Here is a 27,779-nt window from a genome sequence, read left to right as displayed (position 1 = left end):
TTTCTTGCCTTACTGTTCTTTACTGATTCTCCAGGGTTTATTCATTAAGAGAAATTGAACCTTGGATCATTAGGGGAAAGCCTCTACAAAGCCTTCTGCATTTATTTGCCAAATTTGAGGCTATTGTACCATGCTATCTATTCTCAGGATATAGGTGTTGCTGGCATTCATTGTCCTTGGCTAGATGCTCTGAGAAGATGTTGGTGGGTCTCCATGAAACACGGCATGTAATCTGTTTGGCAATTTCATTGAGTGATTAAGAGTGGGACTGGAGTCACTTAAAGACCTGAGAGAGTAAAGACAACAGACCGGTGAATCAGTTGGGTTTTTACAGCAACCCAATTGTATGATACCAATTTTTGATTACTGTCAGATTTTTAAAGCTGAGTTCAAATTCTGGATTTCAATAACCTTAGGTGGCAGCTCCTCACAGGGCCAGGGAAGGGAGAATGCAGGAAGGAAATGATTGGTGATGCCAGACCCTAATAGTTATGGGTGGTGGGTGGGGAAGAATTGTGTTGCCATCTCTCCTGCCATCCCATCATTTTCTGGGAGTGACAATGGACAAAAATCTTCTCCCTGGATTGAAGTGAACTGATTTTAGCTGAACAGGCGCACGTTATTGCAACTGTTACCAGCACCATATAAGTGTGAGTTGTTAATGATGAAAATGAAGATTAACACTAATGCAGGTGTTCCTCTCCATGTTACAGGTTGGCATTCACTAAAGGTCACTTCCCCAAACTGGCTGAGTGTGCACATTTCCACTATGAGAATGTTGACTTTGGCAGCATACAGGTGAGTGGCGCTTTTTCTGTATATACCACACTGTACCATAAGATGGTCATATTAGCATCCCCCACTATCGTTATACAGCAATGTTATCCCACATTGTATCATAACTTGATGTTATCATACCTTATGTATGGCAGTGCAATTTATAGCTGTTATGCTGTAATAGAGATTGTAATCAGCCAGTATGTCTTCATAGACGTCCAGAGTAGATCCTGGCAGAACCATCACAGGTTCATTGAGTGTAGGCTGAGTATTCTTTTGTTACGGATCTTTCCTCTAATAAATGCCAGCTGAGTTCAGAATTAGAAGGAGTTTTCTGTTGGATCCAGTAGAACTGGATTCAAATGACCTAAACCTGAACTTATTTAGGAGCTTGGTAGCTGGGAGAGAGAGAGAGAAGACAGTGTGCAGCCAGCAGAGTAAAGGATATTATGAAACTCACTGTCCCACAGAGCTGCCATCTGTTGGATTCTGAAAACCATAACTGAAAAGGCTTTGCTTTCTGGCATTTCAAATCAAACCTTCTTTCTGGTATAGTAAGCATTTAAAAATCTATTTGAATTGCAGTAACTGATACTTGAATGTCCAAAACCCTTAATAGCGTGTACACGTAATGAGCAGCTTACACTGTAACATGTTTGGGAGAATGGCTGTTATTCAATCGTGACAAGTTTGTACCACCTCCATCATAATTGCTTCCCCTCCTGCCATTCTTCTACTTTAGTTAACTTATGTCCTGTATCACAATGTCAACCTTCCTGTGGAAAAACTGTTTATAATAATGTACTAGCAGTTCAGTAACAAGGTTGTGATGAATTGAGAAGGTAGAGGTTGGGTGTAGGATAAGCAGAAGTGGTAGGTACTGCAAGTGAAAGAAAGCACTTGGCAGAAACTTTGGACATGTGAGAGAGTCCACTTGTTGGGGAGTGAGGGGTCAAGTGCTGGGAGGGCGTTGTTCAGATTGGTGAAATTAATTTAGCTGTATTTCAACATGGGTACGGGGAGGGGGAGTCAGCTGCTATATCTCAATTAGCAGAGCAATGCAAGGTGAGCTGATGAGGCTGCAGGGCATGTGGATGTGACACAAGAGTATTGGATTATATAGGATTAGATAAAGCTTTTACAGACATTAGCCTGGCCACAGTGCCTGGAAAATCAAATGGCAATCCTTTATTCCACTCTCAAATGTTTGGGACTTCTTGACTTTCAACTCGTTGACGCATTTAGACCTATAATCTCCCTGACATATATTTATAAAATACGTCCAGATTCTCTAAGTTTGAGGCTATGTTCCCTAGTTGTACATTTTCCATGCTGATATATATTTTGCCTTTATCCTTCAGGATCTTGAATCCTGTGAGTTCTTCCCATTCAGTGTTACCATTTGCAGTTCCCTCAGCCTCTCTCTGTTGTTCAAGTGCTTAGCTGTAGCTCCCTGCAGTTGCACTTTGTTGGGCTGGGCAAGGAATCTGTCCACAGAGAATCATTGCCTGAAATTTGTATATTCCTCTGATTCTGTCACTCAAGGTTCTATTTGCTTTATTCATTGCTGCCTACACTGTGCTAATGGCCTCATCAGTACCTCCAAATTCTTCTCTGTGCCGCATCCTGTACAATATTGCCAGTATCTTGTCACGTGTCACCCGTTGCCAATCTTAAAGATTTAACATTTGTCCACATTAAATGATAGGTGTCTGTGCCAGCACAGTTCCCCAAGTTAGAACCTAGAATGTAGAACATTACAGCACTGTACAAGCCCTTCGGCCCTCAATGTTGTGCCAAGCTATGTCCAATCCCAAGATCAAGCTATCCCCTCCCTATCGTTCTGGTGCGCCTATCCAATAACCGCTTGAAAGTTCCTAAAGTGTCCGACTCCACTATCACAGCAGGCAGTGTGTTCCACACCCCAACCTCTCAAACTCTGTCACTCCAGTGAGAACAAACCAAGTTTATCTAATCTCTGCTCATAGCTAATACCCTCCAGACCAGGCAACATCCTGGTAAACCTCTTCTGTACCCTCTCCAAAGCATCCACGTCCTTCTGGTGGTGTGGCGACCAGAATTGTGCACAACATTCTAAACAAGGCCTAACTAAGGTTCTGTACAGCTGCAGCATGACTGCCAATTTTTGTACTCAAATGTCCCAACCACTGAAGGCAAGCAGCCGTCTGATTTCTTGGCTACCTTATCCAAATGGGTTGCCACTTTCAGTGATCGGTGGACATGTATGCCCAGATCTCTCTGCCTGTCAATACTCCAAAGGGTTCTACCATTTACTGTACAATTCCTACATGTATTGGAGCTTCCAAAATGCATTATCTCACTCTTGTCCGAACTAAACTCCATTTGCCATTTCTCCACCCAAGTCTCCAACTGGTTTACATCTTGCTGTATCCTCTGACAATACTCTTCACTATTCACTGTTCAATACTCACTATTCAATATTCACTATTCAATACTCTTCACTGAGGGAGTGCAGAGGAGGTTTACTCGGCTGATACCGGAGTTGAGGGGCTTGAGCTATGAGGAGAGGCTGAATAAACTAGGCTTGTACTCTTTAGAGTTTAGAAGAATGAGGGGAAATCTCATTGAGACATATAAGATGATGAATGGGATGGATAGGATAGAGGTGGAGAGACTCTCCCCGCTTAGAAAGGACAGTAGGACTAGGGGGCACAGCCTCAAGATAAAGGGGGGCGGTTTAGAACGGAGTTGAGGAAGAACTTCTTCACTCAAAGGGTGGTGAATCTCTGGAATTCTCTGCCCATTGAAGTGGTGGAGGCTGCCTCGCTAAATATTTTTAAGACGCGGGTTGATGGGTTTTTGATAAGCGAGGGGATTAAGGGTTATGGGGAGAGGGCGGGAATGTGGAACTGAGCCACGACAGATCAGCCATGATCTTATTGAATGGCGGGGCAGGCTCGAAGGGCTAGATGGCCTACTCCTGCTCCTATTTCTTATGTTCTTATGTTCTATTCGCAATCCACCAATTTTTGTGTTGTCTGCCAATTTCTAATCAGACCAGCGACATTTTCCTCCCAATCATTTATATATATTACAAATAACAAAGGTCCCAGAATTGATCTCTGTGGAACACTGTTAGTCACACCTTCCATTCAGAAAAACCGCCCTCTATTGCTACCCTTTGTCTTGTATTGTCAAACCAGTTCTTGCCAGCTTTCTTCTGATCCCATGTAACTTCACCTTTCATACCAATATACCGTCAGGTGCTTTGTCAAAGGCCTAACTGAAGTCCATGTATATAACATCCACTGCCTTTCCCTCATCTATCATTTTCAGAAAGAATGCTTTCTGTGGTGCATCTGTAGAAACTGGTGCCAAATTTCTTTAGCCTCCTGAGAAAGTAGAGGCATTGGTGGGCTTTCTTAACTGTAGTGTTGGCATGGGGAAACCAGGACATGTTGTTGGTGATCTGGACACCTAAAGCTTGAAGTTCTTGATCAGTTTGGCACCATCAACAAAGTTTTATTTCACTCTTCAGTTCCAAATGCACAATAAACCACATTGATCTCTTGGACATGCTTACCACCTGTTTGTGAAAAGCACTTAACAGCTGGATATTGGATTGAGGAACATGTCAAAGAGACGATGGACAAAATTTAATATAATTGACGCGAGAACTGGTGGAAAGCCCCTTTTGCTTCTAGGGGGAAACCAGATCAAACTAAGCAGCTATCAGGCTTGCCAGCTGATTAATATTGTGCTTTCCCCGGGATTCAGGAAACCCCCCCCCGCTACCTGCTGAGAACTGCTGGCCAATGAACACTGGCAGCTCTCCATTGCCAAGGACAGTGGTTACTGTTGGTAATAGTCCAGGGACTTTACCACGGATCATTGCTGGGTCCCTGGACTCAGGTGAGTAAGGAAGAGATGGGGAAGAAGGGGAGTCTGAGGCAAGGTCAGTGAGGTGTTTTTTTTTCCAGCATACCAAGTGACATTCCCCCTTCTTCCCTCCTGACTTAATCCCAGGAGGGGATGATGGTGATTGCCTTGATTAAGTGGGGCCAGAAGCCATGTTCCCCCCTGCAACAGGCTGCTGTAAATTCTGCCCGTTGAAATGAAGTGAAATGGCTGCCCTCTACTGGCCAACAATATTTATTAGTCTTAACTTTTACTGCTCAGAATGGGCTGCTCTATCCCTAGATACAGTAAGAAGTCCCAACAGGTTTATTTGGTAGTAAACGCCACTAGCTTTCGAGGTTTGTCCCTTCGTCAGGTGAGTCCTGATGAAGGGACAAATTCCGAAAGCTTGTCGTGTTTGCTACCAAATAAACCTGTTGGACTTCAACCTGGTGTTGTGAGACTCTTACTGTGTTTACCCCAGTCCAACGCTGGCATCTCCACATCATGACTATCCCTAGATGGCAGCATTTCCAGTTTTTTACTGCACCCTTGCATCTTTTAAGTGTGATCTGTCTTATACGTTGCCTACATTTTAAAGACGGATGCAATTTGATAAGATTTGAGCTGCCTCCTGTTGTTGTACAGGATGTTATGTCCAGAAAAGAGGATGAATTCTACTCGGTCCTTGAATAAACTAGTGCCAATGTGTGTTTTCCAGCAGAATTCCAGCTAGCGTGTGGAAGTTCTCAGATCAATTATATGTCTACATGTGCTTTCTGACCTTTGGTGTTTTATCTTCTATTGTCTATCCCTGCTGTTTGAAAATGGGACTAAATTGAACAGTTCATTCTCCTCCAGGACCTACAATTGAAATGTCTATTCACTATCAGAGTTGTACATGCAGTAATGAATATATGAAAGCAAGGTCTTCTCTCAGGCAATATGGTAATAACATCATCCAATCAGTCCTCTGTTCACATTAGGCCAATTAGAAAATAAAACGCAGTAAAAACCAATGACCTTTCACTGAATTTTCTACTCAGATAATTTGCCTGCCAGTATTCTTGGCATTATGCGCATCCTGCAGCACTAACCCAAAACAGATTAAGTAGGTCAGAATATCTACCAAATGTTTTACATACTATGCAAAATCCAATATTCTAGTGATGATCACCTACACAACCGTTATAGTAAATGTTTGCTGCTCAAACATCCTATGACAGCATCTCACATTTTCTTTGGATTCAAGAGAGACACATTTGTAAGAAGTGGCTGTACGATGTTTGGAATAAGACAGACCAACACAGGGAGCTGCGACATTCAGCCAAGTCCAGACCTTGCTGAGCAAGCATCGGCCCTGCATGGTCCTGCGACATCAGTGATTTGCTACAACATCAAGTGAATTTAAAAGGGAATTGGATGTGTAATTTTAAAGCTGAAATTTGCAGGGCTGTTGGGCAGTATGGGTAATGTGACTAATTTGATAGCTGTTTCATAAGGTCGGTACAGACACGAGGCTGAGTGGCTGTCTTCTGTGTTCTCTGATTTTATGATGGACACAAACTGTTCGCACTCCTTAGTGAAGTGCATTATCACTGAATCAAAAGATGTTAGTAATGCCTTTGATATCACCAATCTGCACTACACTCTATATTTAAACTTGGCAGATTACCACAATCGCTTTATCGGGTAACTATTGATCCAGTGGAAATTGACTTCCTCCTCAGATAGGAACTTGACAGCTTAAAAATCCTAGCAGCATCAAGCAGAATGCCACCAATACTGAAACTATCCATTCGAGTGTTCCTATGGTCCCCTGAGGAATTTAGGGAAGTCTCTCAAAGCCTCATTTGAAGACCTGAAGCAAATTCAAGCTATGTACCCATCTCCTGTCTCCTGCAATGAGTGCTCCACCACTCTCAGTGCTGTTATGCTTCTTATCTGCAGATTCTCCTGTGTTTGCTCAATCACTTCAGGCAAACTTGAAAATTCTGCAATTAGCTCTCTCCTAGCCTCATACCTTGTATACACCGTTTGTGGCATTATTTAAAAACACTTCACTCTTTTACCACACCCTTAACTTCACCACTGTGGCTGGGCCATCCAGCATCAAGTGAACTACTACTGCTCCTGGGTGTCAGCTTGTTTGGGTGAAGCTGTGCTGTTACTTTGAGCTAGTTTAAACCTTTTTGAGAGCCTTTTTCCTCGGATGGTGATGGCTAACACGAGGGGATGTAGCTTTAAATTAAGGGGTGGTAATTATAGGACGGATGTCAGAAGTAGGTTCTTTGCTCAGAGGGTAGTAAGGGCATGGAATGCCCTGCCTGCAGCAGTTGTGGACTCACCAACTTTAAGGGCATTCAAATGGTCAGTGGACAGGCATATGGATAGCATTGGAATAGTTTAGGTTAGAGGGTCATTTGATTGGTTCCACTGGTCGGCGCAACACCAAGGGCCAAAGGGCCTGTACTGCGCTGTAATGTTCTATGTTCTAAACTTCACAGGGCCATATTGCTTGTTTATTCAGATCAATACTCATGATATTGTCTTCAAGCTCAAAAACTCCAACGTGTTTGCAACATCAACTCCAACTCCCCCAGATCTGCTTCGAATTGTATCCCACTCACCTATTGCCTCATCCATGCCTTCCTACCTGTTTGACCAAGTTAATGAAGTCTTCAGGACTATGTCACAGATCACCCCCTCCACTCTTTGGAGCGCGGCCCACTGGTACTGATATGGCTTCCCTTTGTCAGTTTCTGCCTGAAATGCTATTGATGACAAAACTTTCAGGCACTAGAGCTCTGCAGCTTGCAATTCTTTTCCTCAACCCCTCTGCTTTGTTACAACTCTCTCCACCTTCAAAACCCTCATAAAATCTCCCTCTTTAACTCCCCGTTCTTTCCTGTAATTCCTCCCAATCCCAATTGGATCTGTCAGCCCCACCCTCCCACTGCTATGAATGGCCTTGAAGAGTTTTCCAGTAATATCAATGCTGAAGGTTGTCGTCCTCTACATTGTTAAAATTGAGGCTGATTGGACCATCTTGTACTGGAACTGGTTCTTTTCCAAGACCCAGAATTGTAATGATAAGGACACGCTGTAAATCCAAGAAATCTGATGTCAGTGCTGAGAAGGCTGGAAACAAACAGCTGGTCCCCTCTGTTCTACATTTGCTGTATTTGGAACTCATTTCTGTTAGTGCCAATGTGTGCAGACGTTAAATGTTTTTGGCTTTTCAGTTTGAATAACTTCGACACTCAGCTTCACGTGGTGCGACCAAGTGAAAAAGGAATGTTTGTGATGTATTTGATATGAAGTTTGTTTTCTTCTGACTGAAGTGTTTTGAGTTTTGCCTCATTATTGAATCCTGTGACTGAAGTGGTCTATGTATCATTAGTGTGTGATGAATCATCCTGGTCTCCCTGGATTTAGTAAAACTGATTACTTCCTAGCTGTGGTTTGAAGCTTGTGGTATGGCAGCAGGAACTGAGATATAACTACAGATGCAAGTCCAGATTGTCCTATTAGGGTATTGCTGTTCAGCATGAACAAAATGTGATGGTCTCAGTGAGCATGTTAAAAAATATGTATGGAGTGGATCCGGTTTCTCCAACAGTGAAAATCCCAGTACCGTGAGTTATTTTCAAGTGGCTTGCCCCCACAGGAACTGAGACTGAAGCATTAACTGGAGGTTTTGCTGAAGTACTGACACTTTTCTAATGAAGGTAAAATTTAATCTCAGTCGCATACCACATTATCAGAGAACATTCACAAGAGGTGCTGGGGCATTCCGTATTGGCAAAATAACTCTGCAGGAGAGCAAAGAGGTCATTCCAGCTGAAACATGAGATCTCCGGAGAGAGAAGCACTTGGCCCAAGAGCAGGGAGAACCTGCTGTCTCATTTCATGTGTGTGTCTCAGTGTCTGTGTGTGTGAGTGTCTGTGTGCCTCAGTATCTCTGCGTGTGTGTGTGTCTCAGTATCTCTGCGTGTGTGTGTGTCTCAGTATCTCTGCGTGTGTGTGTGTGTCTCAGTATCTCTGCGTGTGTGTGTCTCAGTATCTCTGCCCGTGTGTGTGTCTCAGTATCTCTGCGTGTGTGTGTGTCTCAGTATCTCTGCGTGTGTGTGTGTGTCTCAGTATCTCTGCGTGTGTGTGTGTGTCTCAGTATCTCTGCGTGTGTGTGTGTGTCTCAGTATCTCTGCGTGTGTGTGTGTGTCTCAGTATCTCTGCGTGTGTGTGTGTGTCTCAGTATCTCTGCGTGTGTGTGTGTCTCAGTATCTCTGCGTGTGTGTGTGTCTCAGTATCTCTGCGTGTGTGTGTGTCTCAGTATCTCTGCCCGTGTGTGTGTCTCAGTATCTCTGCGTGTGTGTGTGTCTCAGTATCTCTGCCCGTGTGTGTGTCTCAGTATCTCTGCCCGTGTGTGTGTCTCAGTATCTCTGCCCGTGTGTGTGTCTCAGTATCTCTGCGTGTGTGTGTGTGTCTCAGTATCTCTGCGTGTGTGTGTGTGTGTCTCAGTATCTCTGCGTGTGTGTGTCTCAGTATCTCTGCCCGTGTGTGTGTCTCAGTATCTCTGCATGTGTGTGTGTCTCAGTATCTCTGCGTGTGTGTGTGTCTCAGTATCTCTGCGTGTGTGTGTCTCAGTATCTCTGCGTGTGTGTGTGTCTCAGTATCTCTGCGTGTGTGTGTGTCTCAGTATCTCTGCGTGTGTGTGTCTCAGTATCTCTGCCCGTGTGTGTGTCTCAGTATCTCTGCGTGTGTGTGTGTCTCAGTATCTCTGCGTGTGTGTGTGTCTCAGTATCTCTGCGTGTGTGTGTCTCAGTATCTCTGCGTGTGTGTGTGTCTCAGTATCTCTGCGTGTGTGTGTGTCTCAGTATCTCTGCGTGTGTGTGTCTCAGTATCTCTGCGTGTGTGTGTGTCTCAGTATCTCTGCGTGTGTGTGTCTCAGTATCTCTGCGTGTGTGTGTGTCTCAGTATCTCTGCCCGTGTGTGTGTCTCAGTATCTCTGCCCGTGTGTGTGTCTCAGTATCTCTGCCCGTGTGTGTGTCTCAGTATCTCTGCGTGTGTGTGTGTGTCTCAGTATCTCTGCGTGTGTGTGTGTGTCTCAGTATCTCTGCGTGTGTGTGTCTCAGTATCTCTGCCCGTGTGTGTGTCTCAGTATCTCTGCGTGTGTGTGTGTCTCAGTATCTCTGCGTGTGTGTGTGTCTCAGTATCTCTGCGTGTGTGTGTGTCTCAGTATCTCTGCGTGTGTGTGTGTCTCAGTATCTCTGCGTGTGTGTGTGTCTCAGTATCTCTGTGTGTGTGTGTCTCAGTATCTCTGCGTGTGTGTGTCTCAGTATCTCTGCCCGTGTGTGTGTCTCAGTATCTCTGCCCGTGTGTGTGTCTCAGTATCTCTGCGTGTGTGTGTGTCTCAGTATCTCTGCGTGTGTGTGTCTCAGTATCTCTGCGTGTGTGTGTGTCTCAGTATCTCTGCGTGTGTGTGTGTCTCAGTATCTCTGCGTGTGTGTGTCTCAGTATCTCTGCGTGTGTGTGTGTCTCAGTATCTCTGCGTGTGTGTGTCTCAGTATCTCTGCGTGTGTGTGTCTCAGTATCTCTGCCTGTGTGTGTCTCAGTATCTGTGCGCGTGTGACAGCATCTTTGTGCGTGTGCGCGCGTCAGCATCTTTGTGCGTGTGCGCGCGTCAGCATCTTTGTGCGTGTGCGCGCGTCAGCATCTTTGTGCGTGTGCGCGCGTCAGCATCTTTGTGCGTGTGCGCGCGTCAGCATCTTTGTGCGTGTGCGCGCGTGTCAGCATCTTTGTGCACATGTGTGATTGCTCACTGTCTATAGAAAGTGTACTTTGAGGGCATGTGTTGTCTATTAGACAGCCTCTCAATACTTGCATATGCAGAGTTGCCACAATTCGCTGCAAATTTCATATAAAACTGTCGGGACTTTGAAATTTACTGTCAATAATATATGTTTTGTAGCTGGTCTGTAGCCATCTGCACAACTGCTGTGCTCTGGATGTTGGGGGCGCATGTGCTCATATCATTTGTGTTGCGCAGGTTCAGTGAATTGCAGAGCAATGTCCTAACTAGAGTTCTTTCAGTAGTAATTTGATTATAGAAATGTTTTCATTCTTCAAAGCCAGTCCATTGAAAGGAATTCTGTTTAAAAAAAACATTCATTTGATGCTCTTACCATTACCCAGACTGAGGAGCGCCATTGAAGAGAAAGCCCTGTTCATGTTCGTGTGGTGACTTGTGTGATCTCACAGCTATTCGACACTCCAGTATGCAAACTTTCGTGCTGCGGGCCTGCTGTTTGGTTTTGGCAGCAGCAGGGAAGACGAGAATATAGGTTGTTGCACAGTTATGTAAATTCACAGCGACAATTGGAAAGAATTATAAGGGATAGGATTTATAATTGTCTAGAGAGAAATAAATTGATTAGGGATAGTCAACACGGTTTTGTGAAGGGTAGGTCGTGCCTCACAAACCTTATCGAGTTTTTTGAAAAGGTGAGCAAAGAGGCGGATAAGGGTAAGGCAGTTGACGTGGTGTATATGGATTTTAGTAAAGCATTTGAGAAGGTTCCCCATGGTAGGCTATTGCAGAAAATGCAGATGCATGGGATTGAGGGTGATTTAGCAGTTTGGATCAGGAATTGGCGAGCTGATAGAAGACAGAGGGTGGTGGTTGATGGGAAATATTCAACCTGGAGTGCAGTTACAAGTGGTGTACCTCAGGGATCTGTTTTGGGGCCACTGCTTTTGTCATTTTTATAAATGACCTAGATGAGGGTTTAGAAGGATGGATTAGTAAATTTGCTGATGACGCCAAAGCCGGAGGAGTTGTAGACAGTGAGGATGGATGTTACAGTTTACAGAGGGACATAGATAAGCTGCAGAGCTGGGCCGAGAGGTGGCAAATGGAGTTTAATGCGGAAAAGTGTGAGGTGATTCACTTTGGTAAGAGTAACAGGAATACAGAATATAGGGCTAACGGAAGGACTCTTAGTAATGTTGACGAGCAGAGAGATCTCGGTGTACATGTGCATAGCTCCCTGAAAGTTGGCACCCAGGTTGATAAGGTTGTTAAGAAGGCGTACGGTTTGTTAGCTTTTGTTGGTAGAGGGATTGAATTTCGGAGCCGTGAGGTCATGTTGCAACTGTACAAAACTCTGGTGCGGCCGCACTTGGAGTATTGCGTACAGTTCTGGTCGCCGCATTATAAGAAAGATGTGGAGGCATTGGAAGGGGTGCAGAGGAGGTTTACCAGGATGTTGCCTGGTATGGTGGGAAGGTCTTATGAGGAAAGGCTGAGGGACTTGAGGTTATTTTCATTGGAGAGAAGAAGGTTACGAGGTGACCTAATTGAGGCATGTACGATGATCAGAGGGTTAGATAGGGTGGACAGTGAGAGCCTTTTTCCTTGGATGATGATGGCTAACATGAGGGGACATAGCTTTAAATTGAGGGGTGGTAATCATAGGACATCTTTCTTATAATTGCCCAGGTTACTAGAGAGGCGGTGCTCGACAGACTGGAGGGACTGATTGTGGACAAGTCCCCAGGACCGGATGGAATGCATCCAAGGGTTCTGAAGGAAATGGCGGAGGTGATAGTGGATGCCTTGGTGATTATTTTCCAAACGTCGCTGGATTCCGGGGAAGTGCCGGAAGATTGGAAATCGGCTAATGTTACGCCGTTGTTTAAGAAGGGTGGCAGGCAAAAGGCGGGGAATTATAGGCCGGTTAGTTTAATGTCTGTTGTAGGAAAAATGTTAGAATCCTTGATCAAGGAGAAAATAGTGAGGCATCTTGAGGAGAATTGTTTGGTAGAGCAGATGCAGCACGGTTTCGTTAAGGGGAAGTCGTGTCTGACAAATTTATTGGAGTTCTATGAGGATGTGTTTAGGGCGGTGGATAGAGGAGAGCCGGTGGATGTGGTGTTTCTTGATTTTCAGAAGGCGTTTGACAAGGTGCCTCACAAGAGGTTATTGCAGAAGGTCAGGGGGCATGGAGTTGGGGGTAGGGTGTTAGCGTGGATAGATGATTGGCTGTCAAATAGGAGGCAAAGAGTGGGGGGTCAATGGGTGCTATTCGGATTGGCGGTTGGTGACTAGTGGAGTGCCCCAGGGGTCAGTGCTGGGGCCTCAGCTATTCACCATTTATATAGATGATCTGGAGGAGGGAACCGAGTGTATGGTGTCGAAATTTGCTGATGGCACCAAGATTGGTGGAAAGGCAAATTGCACGGAGGGTGTGGAGAGTCTGCAGAAGGATCTAGATAGGCTGGGCGAACGGGCCAGGAACTGGCAAATGGAATTTAATGTTGGCAAATGTGAGGTTGTCCACTTTGGTAGGAATAATGGTAGGAAGGACTATTACTTACGTGGCGAAAAACTGCAGCATGCGACGGTGCAGAGGGATCTCGGGGTCCTTGTGCATGAGTCACAAAAACCCAGCCTGCAGGTGCAGCAGGTGGTCAGGAAGGCGAATGGGATGCTGGCCTTCATAGCGAGGGGGATTGAATATAAAAGTAGGGAGGTCTTGCTGCAGCTGTACAGGGCACTGGTAAGGCCGCAGCTAGAGTGCTGTGTGCAGTTTTGGTCACCGCACTTACGCAAGGATATTTTGGCCTTGGAGGGAGTGCAGAGTGCATGCCACCCAATCCAGGCAATATCCTTGTAGATCTCCTCTGCACCCTTTCAATGACTTCCACATCCTTCCTGTAATGAGGTGACCAGAACTGAGCACAATACTCCAAGTGGGGCCTGACCAGGGTCTTATACAGCTGCAGCATTGTCTCCCGACTCCTGAACTCAATTCCTCGATTGATGAAGGCCAGTACACCATACGCCTTCTCCACCACATCCTGTAGCTGCGAAGCCGATTTGAAAGTCCTATGAACCCGGACCCCAAGATCCTTCTGATCTTCCACACTGCTAAGAGTCTTACCCTTAATATTATATTCCTTCATCCCATTTGACCTGCCAAAATGTACCACCACACATTTATCCGGGTTGAAGTCCACCTGCCACTTCTCCGCCCAGTCTTGCGTCCTATCTATGTCACGCTGCAACTTCTGATATCCCTCCAAACTATCCATATCTTCAGCTGATTCATCAGTGACTTGCCCTTCACCGTAAGGTCAAAAGTGGGCATTTTTGCTGATGACTGCACAATGTTCCTTATCATTCGCAATTCCTCAGACACTGAAGCAATCTGTGTCCATATGCAGCAACATCTGGGCAACGTTTAGACTTGCGCCGATAAGTGGCAAGTAACATTTACCACAAGAGAGAATCTAACAATCAATGGCATTGCTGAATAATAATGTCATGCTGAATCACCATCAACGTTCTGGTTACCATTGACCAGAAACTGAACTGGCCTAGCCATGGCTACAAGAGAACATCGGAGACTGGAAATTTTGCAGCAATGAACTCTTTTCCAAAGCCTATCCACAATCTACACGGCCAAGTTTGAGTATGATCAAATATTCTCCACTCGCTTGGACGAGTGCAGCTTTATCATTCAGGATAAAGCAACTTGTATGGCACCTCATTCACCTCCTTTAACATCATCACCACCACCTTTGTACAGTGGCAGAAGTGTGGATCATCCAGAAGCTGCACTGCAGCAACTCACCCAGGCTTCTTCAAAAAAATCTTTCAAACTTGCAACCTCCACCACCTGGAAGGACTGGAACAGCAGACACTTGGAAACACGCCACCTGCCGATCCCTCTCCAAACTACACACCATCTTGACTCGGAAATATATCGCCATTCCTTCATTTTTGCTGAGTCAAAATTTGGAATTTCCTCCCTAACAGCAATGTGGGTGTACATGGACCATATGAACTGCAGCAGTTCAAGAAGATGGCTCTCCACTATCTTCTTGGGAAATTATAGATGAGCAATAAATCCTGGCCAAGCCAGCGACAGTCATATCATGAAAGAATAATAAGAAATAAAAACATCTCCAACAATATGCCTGCCTCCCTGATTAGAGCCATGATGTGAAGATGCCAGTGTTCGACTGGGGTAAGCACTTGAAGAAGGTGCTGTTCACCTCATGAACGAGCAGCACTCTGAAAGCTTGTGGCTTGTGCTAACAAGTAAACCTATTGGACTTCAACCTGGTGTTGTAAGATTTCTATTGTCTCTGATTAGACTGATAGCGAGTCATAGAGGTTTACAGCATGGAAATAGGCCTTCCGGCCCAACTTGTCCAAGCTGCCCTTTTTAACCACTAATTAAAACCATTAGCGAGCCCCAATTGTCCGCTTTTGGCCCATATCCCTCTATACCCGTCTTACCCATGTAACTAAAATGCTGCAGAGATGGAAACTGTAAAATAAAAACTTGTGTTTTCATCCTGCTTTCTTGTGACGCAGAGAGCGAATTCAATTGTGGAGAGAAACCTGACCATTTTCTGTTTCACTGAGGAGTTTGAGGTGATCTGATTTCACCTTGATCCTGTGTTGAATGTGTAGGGGGGTTCTCCAGCTGTTGTACCTGTGTGTTAGTTTTCCACACCCTGAAGATGGCTGCATTTCTCGTTTAGAATTATCCAGCTCATTAATTATTCAGATTGACACAGGCCTGTTGGGGCACTAGATAAAGCAATGTAATGCAGTACGCATTTGTTAATACTTTGACGTTTTTTTGTTGTTTCTGTTATTTGAATGACTTATCATGCTGGTGAGAGGAATAGCTGCTGTACATATGGACTGCAGCAGTTCTTCATCATCACAAAGATTTACAGACATGGCTCATATCTTTATGCAGGTATGAGTTAATCAGAGTGTTCAGTATAAGGGAGCTGTTCAGTTTCTCAGCAGTGCTGATTGTAATTCACTGCCCGCCTTCTCTGTCAGAACTGCACATTTTCATGCTTTAGAAGTTAGTTCCCAGAAGATGGTCAAGTGTCTCAGATTCCTGTGCTTGCTAAGCTAGTTGATGTACTAAGCTCTGATTTTGAGGCTGGAACATTTAGTGGGAGATGGTGCCCGTTGAAAAATTAATCTGAGTTGAGGGTTTGCTTGTGGTTCATTTTCCACCTGTGCAGGATAATTACTGAACACCCAACAAGGCCACAGACTTGCAAAGAAACAGTGGACTTTTACTTTGTCAATAATGTCAAAGTCCCAACTTTGATCTGCTACTCTCAGGTAAAATCTGAAGCTTTGGAAACTAAGATAGTTATCTCAGAAATCATATGGCTGTGACTGACCTCACTCTCCTGTTCTGGTTGCTCTGGCTGGCATGGTGAACCCTGAGAGGCTGTGCTCAAGCTGACAATCTGACAGCCTCTTAGTAATGTTCTCCAGTTAGACATTTCTCTCTCCCTCTCTCACACTCACTCACTGACAGTCATTTGGTTTACGTCAGGTATCAGGTAAGGGAACGTAACTTTGGGCTAAGATGATGTGACATTGACTTGGGCTCCTGGGAATCTTTAATTTGATCTGAAATGCCACTTTCCAGTAGAGTATGTTGTGCTGAGTCCTGGTGATTAGGCAAGGGATGGGAAGAAGGTATCTCTGTCTCTCCTACTGTATCATACTCAAATGCCTCTTTCTTTTTGCCTTCCACTGAAGCACAGTACACCGTGAGTAAAGGGGGAACCAAACATGCTGATAATAATCTGGATTTACTGTGCTGTCGTTTCAGTGCTGTTCTGAACAGAGACCCATATATAAAAAAAAATTAGTGCCATTTATTCAAAGGTGGCTCAACCTCAAAGGAAAGAGATCTTGAAGCTTACCTTTGCAAAATTGGCATCATGGACAGTTGAATCATTTTAGTTATAAGCTAACTCAGTGGAAAACTATTTTCTCTGGTTAGTCAATCAGTAAGTCAATTTAAAAGCATCATCAGAAGAATGAAGAAAGAGGCCAGAACCTTTTATACATAGAGTTGTTATGTTGTGAATATCTGACCAACAACAAGGGGGTGGAAAGGCAGTGGATAGCAGAATCGATTACAGCTTATAGGAGAAAAGTGAATAAGTATATGCAAAAAGTCGGTGTGGGGAAGAATCTAAGTGGGTCACTGAGAGACCTTGTGTATATGTGAGACACTGGAGATCTGTTGGCAACCCTTGTACATCGTGACATACACTATGTATAATGCTTGGTTCTGTTTTCCTGTGCATGAAATGAAGTTCTGCTACTTTCTTCTTGATTTCCTCTGCTCCTTTCCTGAAGGCACTTGCTGTTGCTGGGTTACAACTCCATAGTGGGTAGGAGCTGGAGGAGTGTAGAGCTGTTGGAGACGGGGTGGGGGGAAGGGGGGGGGGGCGAGGTTAGGCACAGAATTGATGCTGACAGAAATCATGCAGTGTGAGGTAGGGAGATTATGACATATGCCTCTTTTGATGTCAAACATGAACTTGTTGAGGAAGAATTCTGAAAATTGTGCTGAGCAGATGATGAATAGCAGTGGCAGTGAAAGAATTGGGAAGATCAATAACAGATGGAAAACAAGATGTTGGAAATGTATTTAAATGTGTGCTTATGATCTTCTGTACGTCTTCACCTTTAACCCTGTGATCATGTATGCTGTTGCATCCTGACTTCCACATTTTTTTAAAATTCCTTTTCCTATCTCTTTTGTTAGGTCTGAGAAAGCTTTGTTAAATGTCCATGATTTTTCTCTGAGCCCAATGTCAAATCTTGTTGGACTTTGAATTCAGAAAGACAGTAGTGCCTGAGGCCAGTAACAATATGATGGATGGATGGATGAGGCCCTGAAGTATTTAATTGGGTAGATGGAAATAAACTATTTCTTCTGGTGAAGGGATCCAAAACAAGGGAACATAATTTTAAAATGAGAGCTCAGCCTTTCATGGTGCTGTGCAGAAGCACTTCCTTATGCAGAGGAAATGCTCACACAGCTACAACTCTCACCAACTTTTACAGATGCACCATAGAAAGCATTTTTTCTGATTGTATCACAGCTTGGTATTGCTCCTCTTCTGTGCTCCTCTGTACAAGACCATAAGAAATTACAAAAGGTCATCAACGTAGCCCAATCCATCATGCAAACCAGCCTCCCATCCATTGACTCTGTCTGCGCTTGCCCCTGCCTCGTAAAGCAGCCAGCATAATTAAGGACCCCATGCATCCTGGACATTCTGTCGTCCATTTTCTTTCTTTTGGAAAAAGATACAAAATTCTGAGGCCACGAAACATCTGACTCAAGAGTAGCTTCTTCCCTGCTGCTATCAGGGAATAAAATGAATGGACATACCTCACATAGTGTTACACTAACTCTCTCATTTCCTTCTCTATGGATGGTATGCTTTGCCTGTATATTGCGCAAGAAACAATACTTTTCACTGTATACTAATACATGTGACAATAATAAATCAAATCAAATCAGGGTAGTGGAAATCCGCACCTTCGTCCTTTCAAAAAAAAAATGCGGGAGACCAATTGAAAATTCCGAAACTCAGATTGTTAGATAAAAATATCAAAGATTACAAAATTAAAGTGGCCAAATGGAATACAGAATGCAAATGAATGCAGATCAATGATGATCTAATTGAATAGCAAACAAGCTCCAGGGCTTAGCAGCTATCTCCAGTTTCTTTTGCGTAAGTGGTGAAAATTGCCTTCTGTCCTGGGGACTAAAAACTTTCAAATGCACCTTCTGAAGGGCAGTGTGATGGCTTTTGGGTAAGGACAGAGTGGAAAATGCCATGTGCATAGGATGCTGTTATTGTTTATGACGTTTGAGATTAGCAGCAGATACAGTGAATGTCAAACCCCTGTGACTCTGGGGAATGCCATATTGCACAGAAGAGCTTACACAAAGAACACAAATCACGTATTAAAATTCAAATTTAGGCCCTCAATTACCAGTCTGAGGGCTATGTTAATATGAAGAATATGTCATCTAAAAAAAAACCAAATATGCCTTTCAGGCTCAGGAACAGCAGACATTCAGTTTCTAATTGCTTTTGCCATTTTACAACAAAATTTTTATGTGATGGTTTTGTGTTTGCCTTTCCCGTCAGTATTGGTGAGACGCAGAGTTCAGCGATCAGATTAACAGCAGTGACAGATTGCTGAAACAAATGTGAATGGATGTACTGCTGACCTGAACATGCACTGGAGAGTGTAAAAGGTTCCACTGGTGTGTGGGTTCTCTTGATTTGAAACGGGGGTTGGACTAGAGATTCTGTTCTCCTTATTTTAAAAAAACTGTGAATATACTTTGTTAAAATCAACTTGCATGGTCTTATTGGCTGGATGATCAAATGGAAATGTTTGACCAATTCTACTGGATATGATTCCCAAATAACTGTGTTTCATCTCCCTGGGCAATAGTGTGGTGCTGTGTGATACACAAGGAGCGATGGCTCTGCTTCATCAGCTAGAAGTAAGGGATAGCGTAATAATTTTATTAGTGAAGTTGCACAATACTTATCCCCCTCTCCGCCCCTCAAGGGTGAAATGCATCACTGGTTCAGAAATATCGCAGTATCAGAGTTTAACCCTGTAGAGGGCAATTACTGTTTAAATTATGTTTTCCTGCAAAAGGCTTTTTTTTGCTAGATATCCGAACACATGATCACATGGTGTTTAAGGCATTTCACCCACTGTGTTTACAACATGCTGGTTTATCCATTTCATTTGTGAAATGATCCTGTCGTCAATGCAAAAAGGTTAATGAACTTGCCTGCAGTCCCATGTCTTGTTCCTATTCTCAAAGCAAATGAAAGCTGCAAGATACATTTTGTTTGATTTTCTTTAAGACTGTCTTTACTCATCCATTCACATTAGCCCTTGCTCTTCACGACTTTGGTTTGATATAACTTTCAACACTGGACTGTTAGCTCCTGATTTTGAAATGCTTGTACATGTCCTGACATAGAGTCTGTGTTGCATTTTACTTTAAGTAGCGAGAATGACTGGTGAGAGGTTAAGATGAGCTCAATGTCATGTACAGTTTGCATACGGGATAGGGGAGGAGAAACATACAGCCAGCATGGAATCCCTTACCAGAAACTGAAAGCAATGTAAGCACAGCATTTGAAAAATCCTCAGTTCTGACTGGTACCATTGAAATAGTTCGTCCTCTCTAGTAAGAGAAATAAAAAAAAGGATGATTTAGAGTAGCAAGTTCAGCACTAAGCCAAGCTCTGACCTTCTGGTTTGAAAAGGATGTATAATGCGAGAGTTCGGAATCTGTCCAATAGCCCAGCCCTAATGAGCTTCCAGCATACACAATCAGTCTGAACATTGCTGCATGGCTGCTCAGAAGCCAAGCATTGTTTTTATTTAATGAGTGAATGTCATGTTTGAGATAAAGACTCTTACATGAACTGCTCATGTCCCTACTGAGTGCTTTGAGCAGTGAAATGTCTGGCAGGCACATCATTGCTGCACGTACTCCTGTGTTGCTCTTGGCTGCTGCCGTGCTCCATGCTGTCGGTCCTCGTCCTCTGGGACCCTTCCTACTACAGAGCAGCTGCCTTAGCCAAGCAAATTGAGTATGAAATGGGCAGTACAGAAATGGGTTAACAGGGAGCTCAGCGGCTCAGCTTATAAACAATCTGAACGATCACCGTGTGGTGTGCTCGATTCAGGCGACGGATTTTTACAGATTGACTGAACAAGCTTTTCAAACTAGCATTCGGAGGATGGATGTTTTTTCTTGCTGTACAGTTCTAGCATTTAACTTGTGCCTGGACATGACTCAGAGGGGCTGTTAAATTTCTGCTGGTCTGTATATTGTGAGGAAAGCATTGTTAGGAAGGGTAAGTGCGAGGCTGCAGTGATATTCTCCCTTTGAAATGGGTGCTGCTCAGTGCACACTCTGCTTTGATCATTCAGTGCCTTGTTATCTAATAAATGTACATCATCAGAAGGACGGGCACTTAAGCGATTCATGCATTTTTCTTCATTAAGCTCTGTGTTTTGCAAGAGAGTCACAACCGTCACGGTTGTCTTACACAAATAATGCAAAGAACGGATCCATTCTCACAAAGGTGATCTGAGGGTGGAATTGACACAGAAAAAAGGTTTCAATTCTATCAAATTACATACAAGTCCTCGCTCTTTGTTTCCTCTGGGGCAGAATTGGAAAAGACATGAAATCATTTGTAGCAGATAAATGGCTGAACCCTCTCTTTATGCTAATTGTCTGCTGTGTTTTATTATGTCCAGGAAGGATGGTGTGCGTGTGCTTTTAAATGGAACATTTAATATGTTAACACTTTGGACCAGAATCTGTGTATGAACCTGAAGCTTCCTGCAGTGATCAATCCATTTTTAAACAGATTGGGTTTGGCTGGAAATCACCGATTGACGAGAGCTTGTATTAGGCAACTGGCAATGACATCACTGATTGTAGCTTCCTCCCCCCCACCCCTCCACTTTGTTTAACACTGTCTCCAGCGTAATACACTACAGAGTCAGCAGTGACGAGCCAGACCCTCATGCATTATTTAATGAATTGTTTGACCTTAAACTAATATGTATTTTTAAATCTTTCTGTCCCTTTTACCCCTTCTCCCCTTCCCAATTCCTTGGCCTTGTGTAGCTGGCGCTGACGGAGGAGCAGAGTGATGCAAGCAGGAATGGTGCTGATACCAAAGACCTTGTGTTTCTGGTTCAGGTCTCCTGTCAGGTAAGGTTACATAGATTTTTGATTATTGCTTTAATGAGATGAGCACCCATACTAATACATCTTTTGCCCTGTGATACAACAGACACAATATGATCTGTGAGTCAAGATTGATAAAATTAGACCTGTAAAGAATGAATGCAAAAGGAAGAGAAATACACTGGCCTAAATACATGTCCTTGATCAATTCAGTTATATGCCTGGTCTCGTTCAATACTGCACCATGTTACTGGAGCATCAGTCTATATGTGGCAGCTAGGCCTTCAGCCTGGAGGGTTTTATTTTAGCCAAATTGCTGCAGCCATTGCCACTGGAAACAGTGGCCAGACTTGAGCATGGGTTCTGAATTATGTTGTGACAAGGTTTACTTATTTTTAAATGGAACTCTACAGTTTATGATGCTTCTTTGGATCAACAGAACATTGGGAGGACCACATGTGGCATACTCTGTACACTACTCAAGCTAATGAAAAAGCTGGCAGCATTTAATTTGATAAGTCTCCAGGACCAGATCACTTGCATTCAGGGATACTGAGAACAGTAAGGGTCAAAATTGCATTGCCCGTAATTTTCCAAACCTTGTCAGAAATGGGTAGTGCCAGAGGACTGGGGAATTGCAAATGTTACACCCTTGTTCAAAAAATAATATAAAGATAAGCCCAGCACTACAAACGGGTTAGTTTAATATTGATGGTGAGAAAGCTTTTAAAAACAATAATCTCGGCTAATATTAACAGTCAGTGTAGATTAATTAAGGAAAGGCAGTGTAGATTTGTTTTGGGCAGATCATGTCGGGATTCAGTCCTGAGAAGAGATTGGAGAAACCTAGTTGGTCTTAGAGAAGAGAAAATTCAGAGGAACTTTGATGGGGGGGAGGGTGCGGGAGGTGTTCAGAATCATGAGAGTCAGGGCAGAGTAAATAGTGGGAGAACACTACCTCCATTGGTGGAGGGGGTGGAGAACCAGAGGACAATGATTCAAAGTCATTGGCGAAAGAACCAGAGCCACAGAATCATTCGGGAACTGAAGGAGGCTGTTTAACCCATTCAGGTAATACAAACTCTCTGTAGAATGGTCAGTCCCAATTCCATGCCTGATCCCTTTAGCCCTGAACGGTTTATTTCCTTCAAGCGCCTCTCCCATTTCTTTTTGAAATCATTCATAGTTTCTGCTTCCAACATCACTATGAGCAGAGTTCTAGACCATTACCACTTATTACATAAAAATCATTGTTCCTCACATCTTAAGGCTTATCGAGAAAGTGAGGGGGCATGGGATCCAAGGGGACATTGCTTTGTGGATCCAGAACTGGCTTGCCCACAGAAGGCAAAGAGTGGTTATAGATGGGTCATATTCTGCATGGAGGTTGGTCACCAGTGGATTGCCCCAGTGATCTGTTCTGGGACTCTTACTCTTTGTGATTTTTATAAACGACCTGGATGAGGAAGTGGAGAGATGGGTTGGTAAGTTTGCTGATGACAAAGGTTGGAGGTGTTGTGGATAGTGTGGAGGGATGTCAGAAGTTGCAGCGAGACATTGATAGAATGCAAGACTGGGTGGAGAAGTGGCAGATGGAGTTCAACCCAGGTAAGTGTGAAGTGGTTCATTTTGGCAGATCAAATAGGATGGCAGAATATAATATTAATGGTAGGACTCTTGGCAGTGTGGAAGATCAGAAGGATCTTGGGGTCTAAGTTCGTAGGACGCTCAAAGCAGCTGCGCAGGTTGAAGCCGTGGTTAAGAAGGCGTATGGTGTACTGGCCTTCATCAGTCGAGGAATTGAGTTTAAGAGTCGAGAGATAATGTCGCAGCTGTGTAGGACCCTGGCAGACCTCACTTGGAGTACTGCGCTTAGTTCTGGTTGCCTCATTACAGGAAGGATGCGGAAGCCATAGAAAGAGTGCAGAGGAGATTTATAAGGATATTGCCTGGATTGGGGAGCATGCCTTATGAGAATAGGTTGAGAAAGCTCAGCCTTTTCTCCTTGGAGAGACGAAGGATGAGGGGTGACTTGATTGAGGTGTATAAGAGGTATTGATTGAGTGGATAGTCAGAGGCTTTTTCCCAGGGCTGAAGTGGTTGCCACAAGAGGACACAGGTTTAAGGTGCTGGGGAATAGGTACGGAGGAGATGTCAGGGGTAAGTTTTTCACTCAGAGAGTGGTGGGTTACTTGGAATGGGCTGCTGGCAACAGTGGTGGAGGCGGATTCGATAGGGTCTTTTAAGAGACTTTTAGATAAGTACATGGAACTTAGTAAGATTGAGGGTTATAGGTAAGCCTCGTAATCTCTAAGGTAGGGACATGTTCGGCACAACTTGTGGGCCGAAGGGCCTGTATTGTGCTGTAGTTTTCTTCTATGTTTCTATCTCTTGCCCAAAATCTTGTACATCATCCAATGGGAACAAATTTATTTATCTAAATCTGCCACACTTCAAATCTTCCTTCAATCTCCTTTGGTCCAAGGAGAACCCCAATTTCTCCAAATTTGCAGCTAAAACTTCTGACCCTTGGAATTATTCTGATAAATCTCCTCTGCACTGTCTCGAGAACTGAAATATCCTTTTGCTTGCCTGCTGCATACTGCTGCTCTATTCAGTAGAAACAACAATGCATAGAAGATCATTCTATTTAGGCTAAAATTTCAAATTAAGCTTATTACAAGAAAAAATGTGCAAAGAGGCAAATTAAGTCAGCAGTGGTGGCATGGTTGCATACTGTGTGGAATTTACAAGTTCTGACGATGTCTGCGTGGGTTTCCTCCCACAGTCTAAAGACGTGCTGGTTAGGTGGATTGGCCATGTTAAATTGTCCCTTAGTGTCAGGGGGATTAGTGGGATAAAGTGTGCGTTATGAGAATAAAGCCTGGGTGGGATTCTTGCTGGCACAGGGTTAATGGGCCGAATGGTCTCCTTCTGCACTGTAGGGATTCTAAGTAAGTAGATGAAGCAATGTTTAATTCTGTTAGTTTAATTCATTTCCTGAAAGCAAGTTAACGTCTTTAGATTAATGAAGTACTTTCTCCTTCGAAGTGGTGGTTTTGATGAATTATTTTGTGAATTACATAAATCTGGGTTTGCCGAGGGTTTTTTACTGTAATCCTAAAAATATGAATGAATTAAATGAAGGCCAGTTATGCCCAAATAGCACCAGTAACTATACCTGTATAAGAAACTTCTCTCATCTCAGATCCAAGTGCTTTTTCCCTTCACTAAACAGATGTTTATAAAGCTGTCTCCAACCTTTTCTCAACAAGCAGGAAACAAGTCTTTAATCTGTTATAACTTGAGGCAAAGAGAACATGGCTTTGACACCTCGGTGGATTTTAAATCTAACACTTCAGTTTCTAAGCGATGATAACGCATCTCGTCTCTGCCACATATTAATACTTCACCAGACTGAGATGCTTAGCTAACCACCCGTATCTTGATGAGCTATTGTTCACAGCCTAAATGTGTAAACAAAGGAGGGGTGACCTCTCTTGCTATTCATTGTCAAATGCAGCCACTGTTTGATATTTACTTCTTCCAGATCTTCACATGAAGACAAAGTACAAGAAAATCATCAAAAAAAAAGCAGACACATGATTCTAGAACACTACAGGCCCTTCGGCCCACTAGCTGCGCTGATCACTTCTATACCTACTAAGCCATTGACCTATCTATAACCCCCAATCCCATTAGATCCCATATACTCATCCAGAAGTCTTTTAAAAGACCCCAGCGAGTTCGCCTCCACCACCACCGATGGCAGCGATTCCATTCACTCACCACCCTCTGAGTGGAAAACTTACCCCTAACATCTCCTCTGTACTTGCTTCCCTGCACCTTAAATCTGTGTCCTCTCATAGCGACCATTTCAGCCCTGGGAAATAGCCTCTGAGAATCCACCCTATCTATTCCTCTCAACATCTTATAAACCTCTGTCAGATTCTATTTGAAGTATTTCAGTGCCCAGCTAAACTTTAAATAAGGGATGACAGTATAGAAATACCGATAATTTGAAACTTGTTTTGCATGCTTCTGGTGTGTATCATCTCACTCCAGCAATCTCTGCTGCATCCTATTCATTCAACTTTCTGAATGGTTTCCACGCTCCCACAGTCCCCAGCCACACTTTGAGGATTATCCTTAAATTCTTTGTCTTTTAAAGCTTGCCAATTCGAGAATAATAACGAGACAGAAAGGAATATAAGTAGAGTCAAAGATAGAATACATCTTTCCTGTCTGAATGGCTCATGTTTCTGCCCTGCAGAATGGGCTGGGCAAAATTCTCTTCTGATCTAGCATTTGGGAACTTCTAGACAAATCCAGAGAGCATGGTGGCTCATTCTGTAAAGCTCACACTATATAGTTTGGGTTTTGATGCTGAACATAAGATGCATTCAGGCATACATATTTACCACAGCAGTTTCCATTCAGACAGGTGTGTGAGAATGATTTCATACATAGTGGACCTTGGAACTAGGATCAGCACCTGCCCTAGGGAACTAGGAAGAACAGAGTTCTTATTGATGGTGGTACTTCGACAGATGCTGTCTAGGGTCAATATGTTATGGGTCACTGAATGATGCAAAACTGAGAATGAAATTTACAACAACTTGGAGACCTTTGCAACAGTCAGAGTTGTAATAATGGGGTGGAGTGGGGTCTGGGTTGATTGGAGTGCAATGTGAATGCTGCATGTTCATGGTACTCCTAAATCATTGTGATGTTTACAAAGGAACTATTTCTTGTGGTTTCAAATACAGAAATGGTTGCGGGGGGCGGGGGAGGGGGGATGTGGTTTGGTGGATAGGGTGAAACCGATAAAGAAACCAATTAGACCAGTGAAAAAATGAACATTCTGGATGAGGCCCTGGAGGGCGACAGGTGCCTCAGCCTGAGTCTGTGCCTTGTAGAAGACGAAAGTTAGGAAATGTGTCCACTGTTCCCTAGATTTTCCTTCCAAATCAATTTATACAATGTGCTGTCGTATAAAAAAAGGTTAATAGGATGAGTCACAAATCAAGAGAATCTGTTCAATTGCAGGGCACGAGGAGATTTTGAACTCTGATTACATTGTTATTTGGGGATAGAACCCATATTTACAACTATTCCTTCGATCTTGTTCTCTCATAACCTTGCTACCCCCACTGTATCAGTAAAAGATAATGCCATCTCTGATCACTTTCTTGTATCATTGTGCACCCAAATAGCCCTTCTCCTTCCCAACCATGCTTCCTTCTGTGTTCATACCTAGCATGGTACTTGTACCTTTCTCCACTTCATCATCCCCTAACTCTTATATTTGAACATATGAGTATATGTTGGTTTGCAGCCTTTTAACTTAAGTCCAAACTTTTGGTCATTTGCTCTAATATCTCCTTGTATGGCTCAGTGTCAGATTTTGTTTGGTATCAAAATGTGACTTGGTTCTCTTACACACTAAAGGTGCCATATAAATAAAGGTGTTTGTATTGTTGAGTATGAAGTTCTTGAAAGCAAAATCTTGGATGATCAGCTAGGGGATGCAATGTTGGGTGTACTCTGTGAACAGTCTAGTGATAAACATATATTAAAAATAAACTATTTCCTCTCCTTACAAATATACTTCCAGTCTCCATGGAGATTCATCAGTTTTCTCTTTATTACCCAGCCTTAGGTAACTCATTGATTCAGTGGGGTCACAGCTTTATCCTGACCTAAGAGCTGATGCGGAATTGTTTGACCCTGGGAAAGTGTGCTGTTAACTGGGTTGTGGATTTATGCTCAGTCCAGTCTAGCATTGCTGCTACTCATCAAATCAAGGTGTCGGGTGAAGGATGAGAAAAAAGTTATTGAGTTAAATGAAGAGAACAGGAAAAGCGAAGGATGGGGTGAGAACACTGAGCATGGGAGAGGGCAGGATAACTGATATTATTCAGGTTTCAGAAGTGCTGAGCCAGTTGAAGAAGGAGGCATGTAATTAATTCATTTGATTTAGAAGGGAACTACAGGGTGTTGGTGATAATGTGATATTTGCCTTATTGCTTATTACCAGTACAGTTGCAGTGCAGCTGTGCACACTTTAGGTGACTGAATCCCGGGCCAGATAAGATGCATCCAAAGATTCTAAAGGAAATAAGAGAGGAAATTGCAGGAACTCTGGCACACATCATCCAGAAGCCTCTAAGGCCTCGAGAGATCCCTCGGGACTGGGGAAAAGCAGGAGTTATTCCTGTTTTTTGAAGAAGACATGCAGAATGCTGCAGATCAGTAAGGTGGGTGTCCATTGTAGATAAAGTTGGAGAATCCTTTACTAAGAAAAAGATATGGAGCATCTGGATGGACATAAAATCATTAAGGATCTCCAAATACGCACTCATGAGCAGTAAGAAGTCTCACAACACCAGGTTAAAGTCCAACAGGTTTACATGGTAGCAAAGAACAAAGAAAATTGTAGCACTGGGACAGGCCCTTTGGCCTCCAAGCCTGAACTGATCAAGCTGCCCGACTTAATTAAAACCTCCTACC

The 27,779-nt window shown here is 43.5% G+C and overlaps 1 protein-coding gene across 5 annotated transcripts in view; it reads left to right on the top strand.

Annotated features, from left to right (window-relative positions):
* arhgap32b (Rho GTPase activating protein 32b) overlaps nucleotides 1–27,779 on the top strand; it is a 529,550-nt gene that overhangs the window by 276,991 nt on the left and 224,780 nt on the right. For all 5 annotated transcript variants that reach the window (XM_080214854.1, XM_080214856.1, XM_080214855.1 and 2 more), the window contains 2 exons: nucleotides 714–798; nucleotides 21,204–21,290. In XM_080214854.1, coding sequence (XP_080070980.1) covers nucleotides 714–798; nucleotides 21,204–21,290 — 172 coding nt within the window. The remainder of the gene's footprint in view (nucleotides 1–713; nucleotides 799–21,203; nucleotides 21,291–27,779) is intronic.

Source organism: Carcharhinus amblyrhynchos, chromosome 29 (assembly GCF_965287045.1).
Source record: "Carcharhinus amblyrhynchos chromosome 29, sCarAmb.v2.hapA, whole genome shotgun sequence".
Taxonomy (NCBI): Eukaryota; Metazoa; Chordata; class Chondrichthyes; order Carcharhiniformes; family Carcharhinidae; genus Carcharhinus; species Carcharhinus amblyrhynchos.
Note: the sequence above shows the minus strand (reverse complement) of the source record. Positions and strands in the feature narration are given on the sequence as shown.